This window comes from Numenius arquata, chromosome 8 (assembly GCF_964106895.1).
Source record: "Numenius arquata chromosome 8, bNumArq3.hap1.1, whole genome shotgun sequence".
NCBI classification, from domain to species: Eukaryota; Metazoa; Chordata; class Aves; order Charadriiformes; family Scolopacidae; genus Numenius; species Numenius arquata.
The window spans coordinates 7,498,439-7,519,342 of record NC_133583.1 but is presented as its reverse complement, the minus strand read 5'-3'; the positions used below and the strand labels follow the sequence as shown (position 1 = coordinate 7,519,342).

At 42.0% G+C, this 20,904-nt stretch overlaps 1 protein-coding gene across 1 annotated transcript in view; it reads right to left on the bottom strand.

Moving 5' to 3' along the window:
- The window catches only part of MAGI1 (membrane associated guanylate kinase, WW and PDZ domain containing 1), a 358,453-nt gene that overhangs the window by 88,177 nt on the left and 249,372 nt on the right, over nt 1–20,904 (bottom strand). The window contains exon 3 of the mRNA XM_074152607.1: nt 2,732–2,851. Within this exon, the coding sequence (XP_074008708.1) occupies nt 2,732–2,851 (120 nt within the window). The remainder of the gene's footprint in view (nt 1–2,731; nt 2,852–20,904) is intronic.

The following is a 20,904-nucleotide window of genomic DNA, read 5'->3' as shown; positions in this document are numbered from 1 at the left end:
TTTCTCAACGATAGTGCCAGTGTCTGGGTGGATTTATGCCTTCAAAAGGCAAACAAATGTCATCCAGTAATGCCAAAACTTTATCTTGATCGATCGGGTCAGACTTTCTCTCCAGCTGCTGAAATGCAGCACAGATATAGAGAGCATACATCCGTCTCCCCCATCACCACATGCAGACTCTTAGAAATTAAGGGCCAGAAGGGACCTCGGGACCACCCTGACCCCAAACCACCATCCTGCTTGAGCCACATGGGCTTGTGGCTGCCAGGCCCATGAAAACTTCCCCATTCAGCATCACTACTCTCCATCTCAAAGCATTCCCCTTCCCGCATCTCTAAATCACCTAATTACATTATAATCAAAAGCAACCCTATCTTTGCAACTGTTTGTTTCCTACTCAGTACAATACGTAGCATTAGTAATAATAGAAGTCATGCCTTAAAGGAATTATTTTATTGTTTGCCAGAGAGAAACAGAAGATTATTCCCTTTTGTTGGGTTCCATCACTCTGGTTTGGAATAAGCCATTACTGGAAGGGTCAAAAATACAATCAAATCCATCACGGTGGTACATTTAAAAAAAAAAAAAAAAAAGAGGCAGCAGAATGCAGCGTAATAAAACCGATAATTAAAGTAATCTAAGACTATAAAGCTGAGACTGAGCAATAACAAAAACTTGGACGTTAGAAGTCCAACTTTGTGGTCTGGGTTTTTTTGACAGATTTTTTTTTTCTTTTTAGAGAGAAATTGCTGGTGATTACAGCATTGGGTGTGAATCACACCTTCTCTCAAGATCTAATCAAGATCAACACTGTCTTGATCAATACAGTTGTAAAATAAGTTTTCCCAAAAAAGTACAACAAAGCCATTAAAGAAATCTCGGAAGGCAGCAAAATCATTTCTTGAAGTTCTAAATGAAAAATGAACTTTATATATTACAATCAAATAGTAATGTGTCTTGATGCATATGTGCCCACATGCATCATCATTATTAGCTTTATTCTTATAGATTTTTCCTTCCATGGGCCAGCTCTCCAGAACCACTATGTCCCAGCACCATTGATGTCAACGTGCAAAGAGGCTTCTCAGCACTTCTGACAAATTATTCCGTTAAAGTTCAGACCCCTCTATCAGCCACAGAAATGAAATACGCATCAGACTTATGAGAAATCAACCTCATCTTCAGCAAGTCAAAAGAGCAACCCATGAAATCTAAACAGTTCAGCTGCTGCTGCTGCATATAATCACATAAGCACCAAAATGACCAGGTTATAACTGTCCCAGATGTGCACAGCATTTCCTGAAAACTAATTCCCAGCAAGTCCCAGGAGCCAGCTTACAGACAGTTACCCGTTTTGTCTTTCCAAGTGGAAAGGTCACCAGAATAAATACGATCAGGAAGTAATGGTGAGGCAGTTCAGCTGATCTATTTCGAGCACCATGACAAAGAAAACTAATTTAGTGTTATAATTAGAACATAGAGAGGAAAAAGCTCATTTTGGAGAAGTGCTGCTGCTGGAACGTTAGCATTGGTGCTGATGGAGCTAATCAGCTCAGAGAGGTGGAAGAGTGAAACCAAATTATACATTTAGCATCTTCATGCAAACCGGGTTGACACTGCAATTGTCTGGAGTTGGGAATAAGTGCAAGGTTTAAAGGTGACCTTAACAAGGGAGTTTTTAAAGTAGACTAAACAAACAACATTTCAGGACTTTTTCTTAAAGCTTGGAAACCCAAACCACACGTCACATCTCTTTTGTTCATATTCTATGACTACTTTTCAAAGACTATCAGCTATTTGTGTGTAGTTCATATTTTTAAATATATTTCATGTTTCTTCTTAATGGCTGCAAGGATAAGGCTTTTTAAACTACTCATGACAAGACCCATTTAACTTCTTGGAAATGGAAATATGACATGAATGAGCTGAAGTGCACTGGAAGGACTTTCAAACCTGTAATGTATTTCATTTAATTGTCTTCTCAAGAGGTATATTTGAATGTTCTCGAGGGCAAGGACCCCACCCTGAAAGGAGTTTTCAATTTAAAGTAGATACAGACTGCAGGTTTAGTTACACAAATCCAACTGTGTACCTAAATATGGCCAATTTGCCTTGCATTTTCTTCGAAGTCAAAGCTATCTTTTTCCTGCTCTCACCCTAGTGACATTTCAGTGCCCTTTGGCTGTCTCAGTGCTGTTATTTGTAAAGCTGTGCTGTAAAAAGGATCAACACAATGACCCAAGTTAGAAGTAATTATCCAACAATAAAGAAGAAAAAAAAAAAAAAAAGGCCAAAAGCAGCGCATGGTGTAGCTGCAGAGTGCCACACAATTGGGTGATGAAGGAATGTGTACTTAGGGAAGATGAAGGGGAAGAGAGACACAGCAGGAGGGAAGAAAAAGTGAGACGGGCTGTAGCAGATAGAAAGAAAAGATGAGTTATCATTCACTGCCAAGCTGCCTTCCCTCAGTTATTTCTTTACCAGATTTCATACCGGATTTTCCTGGCCTACTGATGTTAATCTCTTGAGGTAGTTAGCTTGAAGGGAAAAGACAAAAGCATATAACATTGGAATTCCATCTCTCAGGGTACACAGAGAAAAGGGAAGTAGAGCACTAGGGTAGAAAGTCCTAACTCAGGACCTAGAAGGTCCTAACTCAGGCTGGTGAACACAAGCCTGATGTCCTACCACGGTTCTCTGAAGTGCTTTTTCACTGCCCGTGGCTCCATACCTTCATAAGTTCCTACTTCCAGAAGGGTCCCACTTCGCTCCAAATCCAGAAACTCCTCCACAGTCAGAAACTTATAGTCCACACCAGGCACTTCTCCTTCTCTTGGAGGGCGGGTTGTGCCTGAAAGGAAAAATTAGCACATTAATATAGTTGTTTTCTTATCAAGAGTTAAAAGGGAAAATACAAAATGATCACAAAGATCCAACAGTATCTGTAAAATACAATTCCATGAGCTACACAGAGAGCAGTGTCAAGAGTTCACTTAGAAGTTAGGAGTTCGCATAAAAACAAGACAGGACATAAATCACGGGTTGAGCTGGCAGTACCAGTTGTTCTACCCAATGACAATGTTTCTGATATTCCCAGGAAGACTCTCTGGCAAAGACACCTCTCATATCACATGCAGAAACACAGCTGGAAGAGTTTCGTATCTGGGAACATGCCAGCAATTACCTTCCTGCCATTAGAACAGATTCTCACACTTCAGCTTCACTAAAATTGCAATCTCTCTTCTCTGATAAGGCAACTTCTCTCCAGCTTCCATTATTGCTGCATCACTTTGTCTCACCAAAAATTCTTTCACATCATAAAGATCTTTTCCTCCTTATTTCTTCTTAATATTTTATGTCTATTTATGCTATTTTGTTAACTCAACATTAGAAGTACCATGAGACAGTTTTGATGAACTGTTCACACAGGCTCACTAAAGAGACAAGCTGCAAAAACAGTTTCACCCATAAGCTCATTCTAGTTCAAGAAATACTTTTTCTTTTGAGTAATAATTCACAGTGAATCTCACTCTAGCACTCGACAATTTAAATAGCAGCGACGGAGAATGGGGCTCTGATCACTGCTACTCTGCCAGCTCTGAAACTCTTCTGCCTTCTGACCAATTTACAGCGCTTTGAAGCATGGTGTAAGATGAATCATTTCATGACTTTTTGCTAAGATGGCTTGGGCCACTGCATTTTAGGTCACTGAGCACAGCCTAATTGATTAGGATTAATTTCTGTTCAATAGCCTTTATTTTCCATGACTCCAGAGGCTAGGAGATGGCTGGATTCTGTACATCTGAGATTTAAATATAAATGACAGATTTTATAGATGGTACGGGAAACTGAACTTTAGAAGAAAGAGCAGTGTTAGAGTTGGAGGTGTTCAAGTGCTGTGGCCGCAACCAATCTGCAGGCTTGGGAATAACTTTAGAGATGTGGAAACCATACCTGACATTTAATGAAGCATGGCTTCCCACTTCTGTGGGACTCTTCCGGCCCCTGGGCAGTGACTTCTCAGTGCATACAAATTCTTAAACCCTTCTATAAAAGGACTGAAGAAAGTATAAAGAAGCAAGCTTCTGGAAACTAATTGGGAAGATTCCTGCTCTCAGAAGTTGAAAGAGCATAAATTCACCATGCCTGCATCTGGCAAACGTTTTCCTCAAGTGCCAGGGAAGCGGAAAGTCTGCTTATGCCCTATTCATCTGAGAGACTGTTCAAGAGGTCAGCCTTGACAGAGTGGCACCCTTGAAAAGAGTATCACTAGATTAATTTCCTTGATAGACATCCACTTCCTCTAACATCCTCCATTTCTTGTTTCAAAATAGAAACTCTCTCTTTTTTATTATTTACCATCAGCCTTCAAATAGTCTATAAATTCCTGTGCTTTTTCTATCATTCCTTCTGTTGGAGCTGTGTGAATGGGTGAAGGCAGGAGGAGGAAAAGTGAAAAAAAAGGGATGGAAATGGTGACGGATATCTTTCCCCTACTAGCAGAATTACTCTTTCCTATTTGTATTCTTGAATCCTTACAGAAAGACTACAATGATTTTTACAAAGTAGTTTGTAAAAAGGGAGAGATGTTTTTCACAGATCTAGACCAGAGAAATCCTGGAACTGGACCACATGCCCCTCCCTGTCCAAGTGCCTGCGTTCCCATCTAAAAGGAGGCAGCGAGGCTGAGTGGGCAATGCCCACACATCCCTCCCTGGCACGCAAGGAGCGTGCACACACACACCCAGCAGCTGGGATGAAGGCTCACAGCCCAAACACAGCATCTCGTCCCTCCACACCGACACTGCTGTAGATGTTCAGGCTTTGAGGACCTTCACCAGAGCGTCATGGCTGTTGGCCACTGCCAGGTTCCCCTAAAACAGGTCCACAAGAGGGAAGGAAGAAGAATGAAAAGCCTCAGCAATAAATATGTCTGAGGATGCGCTGTAGCTGTCCCATGCCTGGAGCACAATGGAAGTGAGAATTAGACTCTGTAGTGCTCCTCATCCAGCACATCAGTCAGATGTCACCCCGAGCCATGCGGCGTGAGAGCTGAACGACAAAGATCGGGATGTACTTCTTCCCAGCAACTGACAACACACATTCACGAGTCACAAAGATCGAGGAACTTCAGGATTCATTTTACTTTATCTTTTAAAGCCCTCTTCTTTTCGTTATCTATATCTTCCCACAGAGAGTATTTATTAATCTTTTTTTTTTCCTTCTGAATTTTTATAGTGGTGAAATTGCAGTCAGCAGTTTACTAGTGCTGGCTGCCTATTTGACATGACAATTATATCTCTGCCATAATTCCTCTGAGCCATTTTAATGGATCTATTTGTTTCATCTCAGTGTTCTTAATTTCCTGAATATGTTCAAGTCGAAAAATCGCAGATGTGCTTGCTATCAGCGCGATTGCCTGCAACACACGCTGAATGCATTAGAAAAGCCACGTCGCTGCGTAAAAGAGAAAACATTACATCACAGAGATAACATTTGTCACCTCGCGTTGGTCTCCAGCAACAAACAGAGGGAAAATAAAAACTACACTGGTTAGGATATCTTATCTGGGCGAAGGCGAAAAACCCAACAACTTTCCATGTTGCTGTCTAGAGCAAAGATTGCTTGCAGATGCTCAGGCTGTTATCCTGCTCCACATCTGAGCAAGTGTTACTGACTGCAATTCAGAAAGGCAGGGGGAAGGGAAAACCCGCCTCCGTTTTTCTTGTAGCAGAATGACAGGCTGCCGGCTGGACACACGCCTGGCAGATGGCATTTCAAAGAGTTTTCATGAACCATCTGGGATGTGTACAATGATTACAAACCACACTTACAACAAAGCCAGAAGGGTTGCTTCACAAGGGGGGTGGGGGGAGAGGGCGGGCGGAAAGAAGGGGGGAAGAAAAGAAAACCAAGAGGCACGTAAGCAAACTCGATGACTTTTCTCAGGAACAGGATGCTAAGAATAATCTGCACCTTCCACCTCAAGCCCTTCCATGGCCTGAAACAACTGCTCAACTACTGTGCAGCATGTGTGTGCACGGCCCAACACCATCACAGGCTGCAAGCTACCTTAGGAGCTTTCTGCTGATAAAATCCAAATTGTAATTATCTTCCATCATTAATGTGACTTAATTATGTACAAACCATAGTCTGTGTGTCCTCCCTCCCTCCCCCTTTAAATTGCATTTCAGCGTCTTTACCACCATCACTGAAGGAGAGGGCTATGGAGATGACTGTACATTTTATCAGAGCTAATAGCAGATCAGACCACTGCTAATGGCAGAATTAATTGAGCACAATAAGTGCTGTAGATGGCCCAAACAGGAGTTAAGATATTCCACTAGAAAAGGCGAGCCAATCATATTTAAATACGTTAACCTGCCTGCCATGTTTGGACTGAAATATTAAGTAGCATCAAATCTTATTGCCATTAGATAGCGATTTAGCTAATTAATTTGAGCTATGTCCCACTGTGCGACGAGCTCTGAATTGCTAATGCTACAACAAGAAGGAACTGGAGGAGAAACCGAGTGGTTACTGACTCCTTCTGCACATTTAATGGTTCATAAACTTTCACTCTTATTTGGCTAGAATGTCCCACAATGTATAAAACTAGTTAGAGACATTAAATTCACAGAGGAATTGCCCAAATATTCTGCAACCACAGCGAACTTAAAAAAAAAAATAAATAAAAATAAGGGTACTGGCTAGCATTGCAGGTTTTACTTTCTCTCTTAGTCTGGGGAGGTAAAACTACATATAAGGTGTACATTGAGTGTATGTTGAGGTGGTAGATGCCCCAACCCTGGAAACATTCAAGGTCAGGTTGGATGGGGCTCTGAGCAACCTGATCTTGTTGAAGATGTTCCTGCGCATTGCAGGGAGGTCGGACTAGGTGGCCTTTATAGGTCCATTCCAAGCCAAACCATTCTATGACAACATGGGTGGCTCAGATGCTAGCTGAAATATTTGCCCGGCTGTGGGCTTAGTTCTCACACCCAAGCTAGCTGCATCCTAGTTTATTCACGCACCACTAAATGGCACAGAAGAGGGATCTCATCATGGGCTGGAGACCCCACCCGAGAAATTGCTTGCAGGCACAGGTGAGTTTGCCTATGCAGAGCCCAGTGCTGTGCTTAAGCTAACTAAATTAAAGCTTGTCATCCATGCCTAGAATAACTGGACTGTGGCTCAGATGTACTGATGACTATCAAATATTATTCTGAATAATTTAAGTGCCCATTTAAAAGACAAATAGCTGCTCCTGTTGTGTTGCCTATCAACCATGCTGACAACTACCCAACATGAGCCTCAATTATAGTATGGCCAGATTGTTAATATGTGATTCAGGGGCTGTTTAGCTCCTTATCAATCTACCAGAGCCTCATGATAAGCTGTTAATAGCCACTGATGCCCTGCTGCTAAATTAATCAGAATCTCTGCTTATTGTAATCTAAAAATAAGACTTCAAAGGGTCTGTAGTCACTTCAATTACTTTCTTGTTAAAACAAAAACAGTTCTTGAGCAGTAATTCTGTTACCATGCGCCAAAACAGCCCCTAGCAAGTAATTTAGAAGTTGACTTCTCAAGTGCCTCACACCTATATCACCCATTTGCAAAGCAATGATTTCCACAAACTCCTTATCCAATTCCACTGGCTGGCAATGATGATCTGGTGAGCCACCGAAATATAGCTGATCAAACCACATATCATTTGCTTCTCTTCTCCACTGACCAGCTTCCCCTTAAAAAGACAGATAACGTGGGAATTGTACACTCAGAGTAAAGAGATAGTTGCTACAACCGTATTTTATACAAACTGAAGTCACTGGTGGTTACCACAGGTGAACAGAACTGTAGTAAATAAGGTTTTAATGTGAAGTGTAGATGGATGCTGCCGACTCACAGAGCTGCAACACCAAGCGCTGTTGCGGGGGTTTGCCGAGAGGCAGTTTGCAGGCGGGTTAGAAGGAAGGATGCTGTTCTTGCCATTGCTCTCAAAGACTGATATTTTTCTTCATTCAGCAAAGAGAGACTGCTCTCATCACCCACACTGAAAAAACCTTCAGCTGCCAAGGAAGAAACATATTAGGAAAACGGCTCCTCTTCCCTCTGCACAGTGTTTAGAGGTCACCTTCTTCCCTCATGTCACAGGATAATGTGGAGAGCCTGCTTCGGCGCTCCTGCATCTGTCACCAATGGTGCCAGATAACTGGAAGGCAGGACAAACTCCAAAGATCTGCTAATGGCAAGCAGAGAAGGGAAAAGACAGAGACAACACGGTCTGTCTCCAGAAGAGGCCACCTGATTACCAGCCACGCTTAAGGCAGAACTTATCCGCAGCACAGTATTAGAAATAGCCTTATCTACATTAAAAAAAAAATAAAGTGTAACCTCTCTGTAAGAAAACATTGTTCACAGAAGTACTTCATCTTATTGGCTTCTGGGGTTATCCAAACTAAGTCTGCTGATGGGTTTTTTTCAACGGCAGTAGAAGGAATTGTATTTGGACACTCTTATGCTACCCATTATACACGTGTGGGACCTCACCTATGGTAAGGTGTAAGGGTAATTTATAGTTTTATCTGCATGAAAATACGGAAGTTTCAAAGAGGCCTGGTCTGTTACAAACCAAATATGGTTGACTTATAAATACAATTTTCTCCTGAAGCTCGAAACTCGGGAAGCTCATTCTGGGATTTTAAATGCTGTCTGTCCCTTCTCTAGCCAGTGACTGGATACCTATAACCCACAAGAACGTGACAGGCATTCAAAGTGTCTCGGTGGCGGAGCAGAAATTCAGTCCAAAGGAGAATGTGGTCTGTCACTAGACATTAATTCACAGCTCTGCTAATGATGCATGCGCAGGAACAGATGCTGATTGACTCTTCCTGGCCACACAGACAACTGCAGTACTCAAAGCAAAATTTCTGTCACCGTGGTCAGCAGGAATGACTGATTAAACGCAGAAAACAGCTGACCAAGACAAACCTGTCTCTCTACAGACACATTTCAGAGAGAAACGCATTTCATTGCTGTGGTCTAAAGTAAATTTTCTTCTACAGAGGAAGATGAAAGGGATTTGTACACAGAGCTCACTATCTCCTTCTGCTCCCACCAGTCTTTCCAGCAACACTAAGTGGCCAAAGCTGGATCCCACAGCAGCAGCTTGGGAGGATCCCCCCTTGCTCTAAGGACTGTGCTGGCCACGCACACGAGCAATGGCAAGTCAATCCTCAGGGCACGGAAAAGCTGCTCTCCCTCTTTCTGAGGCACCGTGTCCAGTTGCATCTCTCGGGTCCTGTCTCTCTCAAAGACGTACTGGCTGCCCAGAGCCTCCCTGGAGAAACGATCCAGCCAAGCCACACAGCAACGGCTCAGAGCTTGTACACCCTCCAGGCAGCAAGTTATTTTTGTCCCTTTTAAATCTATTTTTGGTATTTCTGTGGCCTTCACTGCCACCAAATAAGAACACTGATAATCTTCATCACATTTATCCTTACAGCATTTTGAGGTAGAGAAAGTGGGTTTGTTTCCATTTTATAGCCCAAGATCAGCAATATCCAGGCTCTCAAAGGGCTCCAGGAGCCTAATTCTAGAGAAATCAATGGGATTTAGGAAACCCTACAGATCAGGATCAGGGCCGAACAGATTAAAAGGGACAAAAATAACTTGCTGCTGCGCTGGGGCTTTGCGAGCCCGTTTGTATACGTTGCAAAACACCACACCGTAGCTACACAAAGCCAATTCAGCATGAGGGGGTTCGCTCTCGACTGTAATATCAATTTAAAAGAAACTGGTAATTACCCGATGACTAGAAGTAAGGGTACAAAACCCACCACACTCCCCAAGAAACCCACTTAAAGACCTGTTTAATGCCAAATGATGATCTATGCCAAATATTCAAACACAGCAGCACCTCTCTGACCCAAGAAAGCACCTCCGATGGTACTACTGCAGTGTGGAAGTTACCAGTGCACTTACAACCTCTTCGTGTGTCCTTCAGAGCATTCATTTCCTCTCTCCTCAGAAAAAAAGAGAGTATTCTGGCCTCAAATAAAACAAAACCAATACATTTCTTGGGTTTGCAATAGCAGCAGCTCGCCTTCTGGATCTCTCTGAGTGATTGCTGTTACCTCACCAGACACCTGCAGCCGATTCCCTCTCATTTCCCACGAGGTGGGACACCCACCAAGAAGATTAAACTTCATGAACTAATGAGTTTGCCATTAATCCTGTGTTCACAGAGTCCAACAGCATGACATCCACTAATTTAAATTGTGAACTGCTGATGAAAAAGCAAACTATGTACCTTCTTGGTGAGACGACCTGAGCTGCAACTACGCTCAATTTTATTCTTTCTAATATATGGATTAGTGTAATAAAGTGTAATTTTATAAATCAATAAAGCTGTAGTAATGAGATTGCACTGTAATGTTCTGCTTTTAAATATTGGCACAGAAATGAATGAAAATTGCCATTTGTGTAAGTGTGTATGTGACTTATGGGAAGTGAAATTAGCTGAAAGTAAATTAACAGGGTGATTATATACTTGCATTTATATGCAGTTTCTCTCATATATACATTTTTAGAAGTCTAGATAATGCTACAACCATGACACACACCTTTTCTTCAAAAGGATCACATTCTTCTACGTAAAAATTGTCAAAGTTACTTTCAGTAGCAATTTCGTCTGTCTTGGAAAAGGCTACAGCTGAATAAGGTGAATTGAATACATACACTGGATGATTACAGAGCACCCTCATTAGCTGTTTATTTTTAATCCTGTAGATCATTCACTCCGGACTATCTCAACCCAAGCCTAACCTTGCCACATCAGCCATCTCACGCTGTGCCGTGCAGAGGCACAGCAGGTCTCCATGCTGTGTGCCCAGAGCGGCTCTGGAAACGCACCGTGTGGGCTAAGAGGACTCTTCCACACAAACATGTACATCTGTGTTAAATACAACAGGCCAAAGGTGTGGGGGAGTAAGTGCTTAAAATCTACTTTGAAATAAGTCACAGGAGACCTGGGATGTAGGGTTGCTCCCACACAAACAGCACTTTTAAACAAATAACTCATTGTCTTATTTATACTTTCACATTATAGGAAGTAGTTTATCTGGAGGTACAACCTGTCTTGCATTTATCAGCTTTTTCCATGGATACTTCCAAAGCTATCCAATTTCTACAAGTTGCCTAAGGGAAGGTGTAGCCGAGTCCAAGAGTTTCCTAAGTCAAGGGCTAGCACTGAACCAAGCTCTGAGCTGGTGACTGGAGACACTGAGCTGCTGAGAAACAAAACCCCCACCAGCTCCCTGTCATGGCTGGCTGAACTTCAGACAGCGGAGTATTAAAAATCAGTTCCCATTAACTATTGGATCTTCATGTGGTTTGGTACAAGTTTTGAGCAGGTCATGTTTGAAAAGAATAATAGAATAGGTAAAAAATAAACCACCCTCAAACCTTTTGCTTAACGTTAGAGACATAAGACTGGGAGGAGATGGCTTTAGGAAAGGTGAGGGGCCAAGACATCACTCGGGACTGGGGACACTGCAAACTCCTGCAAGATGAATTGCCAAGTCACAAAGCAAAGAGAGACACGAAACCACGCAACTCAGATAAGCTAAGTTCACTGTCTTTCCAGAAATAATTAAGGGTTTTGTAAGCACTGCACAATCCTTTTCACCCATCATGAAGTGCTGGAGGAATTTCTCGATTTAGTGGAAGACAAACAGTGGATCCTTGAAGGAGAAACACAGTGAACAAGAACACAATGACCAGTTTTATCTTGGATTTTTTAAAAAAAAAAACCAAAACCTCCAAAAAACCCCGAACCATGTTTGGGCAATATATATGACTACTGAAACCAAAGGAAGAATATAAAAACACATCAAAAACTACTGTTAGCATACATCTGTAAACCTGTCTCACAGCGAGACCAGCAGAAGATCTTCCCAGAAGTACAACTGCCTGTTTGTACCCCACAACAGCATTACTACACAAGCTGCCACAATTATTGGAAGGAAAAAACTTATCTCTTTTCTTTAAAACTTAGATATGAAAAAATTTTAATCTCCCCAAAACAAGGTATCCTATTTTCTATTCTATTTCAAGGCTTCAGATGTGCCCTATGAAGAGATACCGCAATGAAGCACATAAAAATGGAGTATCCAACCCAGACCGAACACCTGCAGTATTTCAATTCAGTTTTTATTCAAAACCAATGTTTGGTTTTAACACCTGCATACCTATGTGCACACTTATCCAGGAAAGGATATTCTGCACTTTAAAGCCATAGTAATAAATAGGAGATTATTTGATGTCCAATAGCTCGGCTGCTTCAACAAAGATTACTTACCTCCCTCACTGTTTGTCTTCTAAGGCTGTTTGTGCTGCTGAGATAAGTACAAAACAATGTGGGTCATCCCTGGTTGGGTGTGATATAAAACTCTTTCGGCTGACTTTAATTGCCCTTCTAGCAGACCTTTAATTTGCAGTTAAATGTCTTAATAAAACACCTAACAGCATGTGCCTAAAACTAGATCAGTTCATTAGTCTAATCTCTGTAAAATTCCACCATAGAAAGGAAGAGTCATATAAAACGTACACATTTATCTCTGAGGCATTTCCTGAAGTTTGTTTCAATAACCACTTCCAGTGCACTGGAAAGAGACACTCAGAGAGAGAGGTTTTTTCCTTTTTTTTTTTTTTTAAAAAAAAAACAAACCTCAGAACACCACACTACTACAGGACATCAATAAAGTTATTTAAACCAGTCTTTTTCTCTGAACAATGTACACTGGAGATGGTATATTTTCTCCCTTAGCCCAGAGCTGCAAAAGTCTATAAAACTAACGGACTTCCAACTGTGATAACCTCATCACACGCTCTGAGAAAGCCATGAGTCTCCTGTGGCTCTTCAGTTTTTGGCTCTGCCCGCTCACCATCCCTTGATACAGATGGGTCTTGCTCCCTGACAAATCCTCCTTGACCTTTGCTTAGTAGTCTTCCAGCTCCATATTCAATACTGACCAATAAATGCAAATGTATCAGCCATAGCAAGAAGTATGCAGATTATAGAAGCACCTAGTTATGTGGATGCCATATGGATGCACTTACTGTAAAACTCAAGGGAAGGACTAGAACAGACAGCAAATCTACCCTGCAATATGCACATTTAGGTACTATTCCCTACAGATCCTGTCCCTTAATTTTACCTGTTCTTAACTGCTACCAATTTCTGTGTTGTTTTGTTGTTTGGTTTTTTTTTTTTCCCCAGTAGCTCTGTATGCACAGCATGCTTTAGTTGTTCGTGATTGCTAATGTTTTAGCTGGTTGAAAACATTCTCCTGGTTCACTTTCTGTAATGCTGTGATTAGGTGACTGCTCAGGATGCTGAAAAAACGCCAAACATTGAGAAGTTGATTGGTGTTTGAGTTTCAGATTCATCCCTATTGATAATTAGAAGCATTAAAATGTAAAAGAAAACAAATACATTAATTTTAATTCTTTTCTTACCTCACTGAAATAAAAACTATTAGAATATTTTATTATTTGCAGTTCCCTTGCTGTAAATTCCACACCCCGAGCTCTAACACAGAAAAAGCTTATTAATCCTTATATAGTTTTGTAAGTGCAATAAAATACTAAAGAAAACAAAAGTTACAATACATTTTCCTCTCTTTTAATTAAAACGTTCCCAGGTACAGTAAGCCTGCCCGTTAGGTAGCGCGTAACTCTGCATCTTTGCAGTCCAAAGCTAACTGTCATGCTATTGATAACGTATACAGGCTTCTCCATTTATTTTATTGCTTTTTCAGTTGTACACAAATAATAAAAACCTTGCCTCACAATCCTGTCATCACCTATGAATTTCACAGGTTATACACCCACAGGGTGCTTTACTCTGCTTTCGTGAAGGCAAGCATCACCCCTATAAAATATTCCAGTGCTTAAACTGGGGACAATGACATAGTGTTTGGCTTAAATGGCCTTTGCTTCATTTCACCTGATTACTTCTAGTTATACCTTCTCTCTGTTAAATGTCCCTGCGCAGGCGTTTATAGCTCTGCGTTCACACAAAACAATCATTCCATCACATTACACGCTCCGTCATTTTATTAGCTTCTTGCAAATCATTTTCTGCAAGTGTCCCAATTTTAAATGCCATTTTAAGCTCATCTGCTGGTTTACCGGTGCCCTTCTGGTACTGACTGGCCAACAGACGACAGGAGATGCCACACGGAGCCACAACGCCAGCAGCTCCGGCTTTCACTGTGGTGACTAATTCCAGAGTATCTCCAGGTCCCCACCGTCACTGGTTTGAATCCAACATAAATAAACAGCACACAAAAATTATCCTCGTGCAACTCCCTGGCAGCCCAAACAAAATGAGCTGTTCCTTGTCTTGCCTCCAATTCCTCACAAACAAAAACACCACCAGGTTTTTAGCTTGTACCTGTGTCAGCATCACACAGAGGATAAGGCAGTAATCCTCAAAACCACAATTACCGCCTCTGCTTAGACATGGTTGGTAGAGGACATTGTGATTTGGGGTGGTGAGAAGATAGTTTTCCCCAGAAATCCGCTTTCTCATGCTATTACATCAGTACATGCCTGGAAAACCAATGTTTGAAAACACACAATCAGATCTAGGCTTTAGGAAAACACCGAGATGAGATTCTCAAACGTACCTCAACGTTATTTGACTTAGAGGGCAGTCAAGTGATTATCAAAGAGACGGATGCTTTTCTTCGGGACAAGGACGATAGAATCATAGAATGGTTTAGATTGGAAGGGACCTTCAAGATCGAGTTCCAACCCCTCTGCCACAGGCAGGGACACCTTCCACTAAGTCAGAATGTCACAAGCAGGTAAGATCTTACCAAAAAAAAGAAGTTTAAACTTGAACTCCAGCACTTATTTACAAAGTGTAAAGCATTTGTCCTTTGACAACTGCGTCGAGTCCATCAGATGACTGATGCAGGTGAAACCACTTTGCCAGACAAATGCTGGTACAGAACTGGTCACCGTACTTGTTGCAAATCACCTGCTTAGTCAAATCACCTTAGCTGCAAATTACCTTAGTTCAAAGCACACAAGGATCCCAATTGCTTCAAAGACCAATTTCCACGCTTCGCGTTAAACACATGCTCAGGTTTCTGCAGGCCAGCAGCCTAGAGGCGATAAGTGTTTTGTGGATCAAAAAAAAGAAACAAACTTTTTGTTTGTTTGTTTTTAGCTGGGGTCCTGACTCAGGACAGGGTGCTGATTTAAGGTGATGAGTAGTTCCCGCTGCCTGTCACACTGGTGGAGACAACGAGGCTGGCAGGCACCGGTGGTCCCACATCCCAGCATGGGCTGCCAGGCTTCACCAGAGGCCCACGCTGACACTGGGCTGTGAAGAACAACACGTATTTTCTTCACATCTGCTCTCACAAAGGTGACAACCAGTGGCAGAGCAACATGGCAGTCAGAAAGGCTAGTGACATCTTACCCAATTTCAAGTAAACCCAGGAGAGCCAGTGAAGCAGAGCCTTGATTACCAGACTAGCCATTCATTAATCTGTTAGGAGTCTAAATTCCCAGTACGATGACATACAAATGTGTACTTAGATGAAGTCATAAATGAAATATAGCAACAAAGCTCAAACATTCAGAGCATGCCTGGTGATGTATTATTTTGTGGCACTAGAACTATTTTTTTTAAAGAAACATTTCTCTCACCCTGCTGAGGAAGCATTGCAGGAAGGCAAAAGAGAACCAGGAGCAATCCCTGCTACCTCTGCAACTGCAGGATGAGGGTGACCAGAGCCCAATGGAGGTGACATAATTTAATCAAAGCCATTTTAAATATTTAAAATAACAGTAAAATGAACACCCAATACTCCAACACCCATCAAAAAATCTGAGCAAGTCCCATTTGTCAGTATATTCGCCTTCAAAATGCCTTCAGCGAGGTGGGAAGATGAAACTGTGCCCGTTTTCCAGATGGGTTACGGAGGCATGGAGCAGCCACGCTGGCAGCCCAAGCTCAGAGCCGACTAGGAACTGAAAGAGCAGAAGGTCATTTGTGTCTCACAATTCTGTGGCTAGCAGACAACATTTTGGGGCTAATAGCATTACATTCTCTCTGATGCTGATCTGTTGAGATAAATGTGACAGTCCTCGGTGATGGCTTCATCAGAAGGAACTGCTGACTCAATATTTAGGCATAGTGGCAAGAGATGTTTATGTACATACACTGAAAAACAACAGATGACTTCTGGAGTAAAACACATGGGTAAAATTCTCTCTCAAGGCAATACAAAGGAGCCAAAGTAGCTAAAGCACTTTCCCACAGTGACTGTGCAGTGAAGTAAATTAGAGCTCCTTGTAGCAATCATCCACTATCCCATATATTTTTAGCAATTCTAAGATTACTGACTGGAAAGAGCCAATACAACAGTATTACAAGGAATCATTTTGATGAACCTCCACTCACTCCTTTCAGGTCACTTCGTACCTCCACAGAAAATTTAAAGTTTGACACATTCACTATAGCATTTTTCCTACCACTACTGCCATTTAAGTTATGCTTTACACTTTCTAGATGAATCAATTGCATTAATTATTATTTTATTATTTTTTTCTCTGACTGTTAAGCCAAATTAGGCTACTTCCAGAGTTGAAGAGCAAAACGCAATTATTAACAATTCCAAGCATCCATTTGGTAAAAAAACCACGGTGAGCAGAAAACATTGCCATGAGTTGTGAGGAAGTATTTTCTCTATTACATAAATATCATCCTCTCCTCTCATTGCTGTAGCTCTCTTTCACCTACAAGAACTTTACTTGAGATAGGTCAAGACTGCAAACAAGGGTATTTAAAAATCACAGCTCTGAGACATTCTTCAAAATACATCAAAAGTCATTAACACTTGTGTTTCCTTGGAGCCAACTCTACCAGGTTAGAACTGCAAGACTTGCAGCTCGGAGAGATTCATCTCCTCCAACTCTATCAGTTCTTCCCAGCTCTCCATTAGAGGCCACACAACTGTTATTCAGGGAGCTAAAGCTGATTTCCTGGATCATTTTACTCAATGGGTATCTCATTTATTATTGAAAATAACAGAAACTTGACCTTCCCTGGAGACTTTTACAGAAGTTCAGGCTGTAGGTGAATTTGTCCAACCTGCATAATGCAAGTCAATTCCTCCCAGGGTAAAGCAGCATTCAAAGTGAACAAGGCTGGCAGAATTGAACCTTTTGTGCATAATTAATGCAACCATCGATCAGCAAGAGCTTGAATTCAGAATTTTTCTGCAAGATAAATGTACCTGGATGAACTTACACGCTTTTAAAAAGTCTAACTTTGAGAAAGCTTCTTTGATTAATGAGAATCTCTTGCTACGGCAAACCTAAGCGGACATTTTCCATGGCACTCACATCAGCATCGTTCAGCAGAAATGGTTCACAGTAAACGGTGCCGATTGTGACTCCTGCTTGTCACAGATCTAGACACAGCCTCTCTCAAGGACAAGTATGTGGTCTCCTATTCCATTCCCCACTTGATGTGTGCAAGCAATTCCCATTAGCCCCAGTGGGAGTTATGCATGTGGTCACGAGAAGACACCAATGAAAGCTCAAGTGCCGAAGATATCTACAGGCTATTTGAGGTGCTATTTCATGATCTTTAGCTCACACTCCTAATCTTTTTGGAAACCATGGTGACAGAGTTACCACAATGTGTGAATTTACAAAAAATAATGAATTAATCCAGACTTGTAGTTTATTTTGTATGCTCTGTATTATGGACACAGGCCAGTAACTTCATGGACTGGCTGATGGGATATGTCTACTTGATGACATCCTATTTTCCCATACACCATTCGCATGCAAAGGACTTCAGATTCCTTGGGCGATACATAAATATCTAGGTAAAAACTTGATTTTCCAAAGCTTTACCCTCTTATGGGACACTTACAGGTAGATTTTTTAAGAGAGTTCAATATCAAAAAATGCAAGCTTGGAGGAGGACTTGCTCTACAGTACCAGACATTTGGGATAGCCCTAACCTATCTATTTGCTTTGCTGATAACAAAACACTGTAAAACTAGTTTGTCTCTGGGGCTGGAGGACAACAGAAAGTGAGATTACTGCAGGAGAGAAAGTGGCCTCTTTGAAGGGCTATCACAGGCCCATTGGTAGCACCAGCAGTCCAACCATCCAGCAAAGCTTTCCTAACTACCTCATTCCTTCCCTTCCTAAAAATCAAGACAGACTTAAAAAAACAGACCATCTTAAAAATAATTCTGTGATGCTCAAGATATACAGGTACTCTGATTTTATAACTTTCAGAACACCACCTTCCCCACTCTCCACTATGAAAAGGCAAGTTTTGAACTAAACCAAAGGCACCTACCACCAGTGTTCAGGTACCGTCAGTGGAGAATCCCTGCTGGCAGCTACAATTGGTCCTAATGGGCAGTCTCTTTGGAACTACGAAGGGCAGAAAAACAACTCTTCCTATCGCATCTCTTGGGGATGATGCTTAGGCGTAGTCATTCTTGCCTTGAGGTAAAGGAATGGACTAAATGACCTCCTTCAAGGTCTCCTCTTAAGCCTGCAAATCACAAGAGCTGGCAACACCATAATCATGCAGTAGAAATTCTAGGAGGGCAGATTTGTTCTAAATTAGAGTTGTAGTAAAGTGTGCTGGTAGAATAGGTTGTTAGGTTTGTTTAAAGGTATCAAAGCCAACTCATTCATCTATTTGGAGTATGCCTCTTTTAAATGAGTTTTTACATCTACGCTGCAGTCACTCGAGGACAGAGCTCAGCAGCCAAGTATTTATGGATTTGTTAGGGCAGGTGCAGCAGCTTGCCAAGGGCAAGAGATTGTGCAACTGGATTACGAGCAACACTCAACTTCGAACCCAGCCAAGGACCTTTACCCACCTGCGATCAACACTTAAGAGTGTAGAGAGAGCAACACACTCACCTCCACTTGCAGGCTTATATAAATTCATGTTGCAGATTAAAGGTTTAAAAGTTTGTGAGATGTTGAGTTTCCGCGCAGATAAGCACGATGCCACACGCTCAGCCAGCTCCCACCCCCTCCTCACCCCCCAGCGCCCCTTGCCCTCCCGCTCCGCTTCACACCACCCCCTCCCGCTGCTGCCTCATCCTCACCACGTCCCTTCAGGCAGCTCAGCCTGGCAGCCCGCAGTAGTGGCATTTGGATTTAAACAATACCAACTAATTTTAAATGATATTCTGTATAACCTTGGAAACAGCTGTGGATGGTGATCGTGGTCTGGGCAGATAAAAGCTGGAACCAGATGACTGAAAGAACGTGTTTAGAGGAACAGAGAGAGAGAGAGATGGATGAACCAAAATGCCCGTTCTCTTCAACTCTCAGCTTTGTGGAGGGCTGCAGTTTTCTGGCTTAGCACATCAGGAGACTATATTAGAAGGGCTTATTATAATTATTATTATTTTTTTCATAGTTCAAGGAATTTCGCCCTCCCTCACAAACACAGGGTTTCTGTCCCCACTCTTGGACAAGACAGGCAAGATGAGAAGGAAAAAAATCCTGCTTTTTATATAACTCCAGTTATGCCAGATCTGCTCCCAACGCATACTGAAATTTTTGGAGCACGTTACTTGTTAAGCCTCTACTAAATTAGATTTCTCCTTTCCTCCTCCCCCTTCTATCCCAGTGCAAAGGGCAGTGGAAAACCTACTGGAGGCTGAAACTGCATCTTGTTATAGGTATTTCTGTTAGAAAAGTACCCTTGGCCCACATCTAACACACCCATAAGCTATTCTATCTTTCAAATGCATAACTTGGACCTTGGGATAAGGTCCCACCCTTCTTACCAATGAGGAATGAGAACTCCAGGTGGGGACATCCCTCTCACACAGGTTGCAGGAGCACTGGACTATAATACCACTTCTACCTACTTCTTCCACTGAAGTAGTAGTGGCTACAGAAGATGCCAGTTCCTGCACCCTCATGCTCTGCTTCAAGACACACCTCTTGTCACCATCAAAGCAAACGGAAGACCAAATCTGACACGTGGACTGTACTGACTTATCTGCATTAAGAAGCAGGTCTACTTAAACTTGCCAGGTCATCCAGACATGAAGGTGATCTTAGCGATTAAATCCTGGAAGGTTATTTTTTTCTCTCCTTAGAGAGAACTTGAAGGAAAGGCAAAGTTGATGTTACCTCCCTTTCTGAAAGCTAGCTTGATTCACATGCTAAGATTAGAGAACAGAACGTGTCAAGGTCTGCCTAATGGGTTCACACTCCAGTTTGGAAAGCGTAAGAGAACACAAGGCTTATACTCATCAATTCTGGAAAAAGAAGCCTTAATCACTCACCAAGAGCTTCCTAGTTTCTACCTCATCTTCAATGCAGTCCCTCCCTTACTTTGCGCACCTCTCCACATGCTGCACATCCTGATTTTGTGAATGCTGAACTGGTGCAATATAAATAAGGCTGCTTTACAGGGGTCACCACAGCTCAAGCTCAGAAGCAGAGAGTTTGTCATGGGACATCAGAGCACTAAAGACCTGTCATCACTTTCTAGGCAACGAGATTTTATGTAGGTCTCATATGAACAGAGCCTCCTGCCCTTGCCTCTCTCCTCACAGATTTCCCAAAGGAACTCAATTACCTTGATAAAATTACAAACCTCCACTGCTCTGCACATTTCACCTCTCGGCTCAATGGAAATAAGCAAGACATGATTGCACAAGTCTAGGTCCCCACAAACATACAAATAAGGAACAGCAGTGCAGAACAGGAATGCATTACTCCTTCAAAGCTCTGCTGACACACGGGTCCAGGCTTCATTATCACCTCTGGAGTTTACACCACTACATGCTATAATTAGAAGTGTGTCAAAAC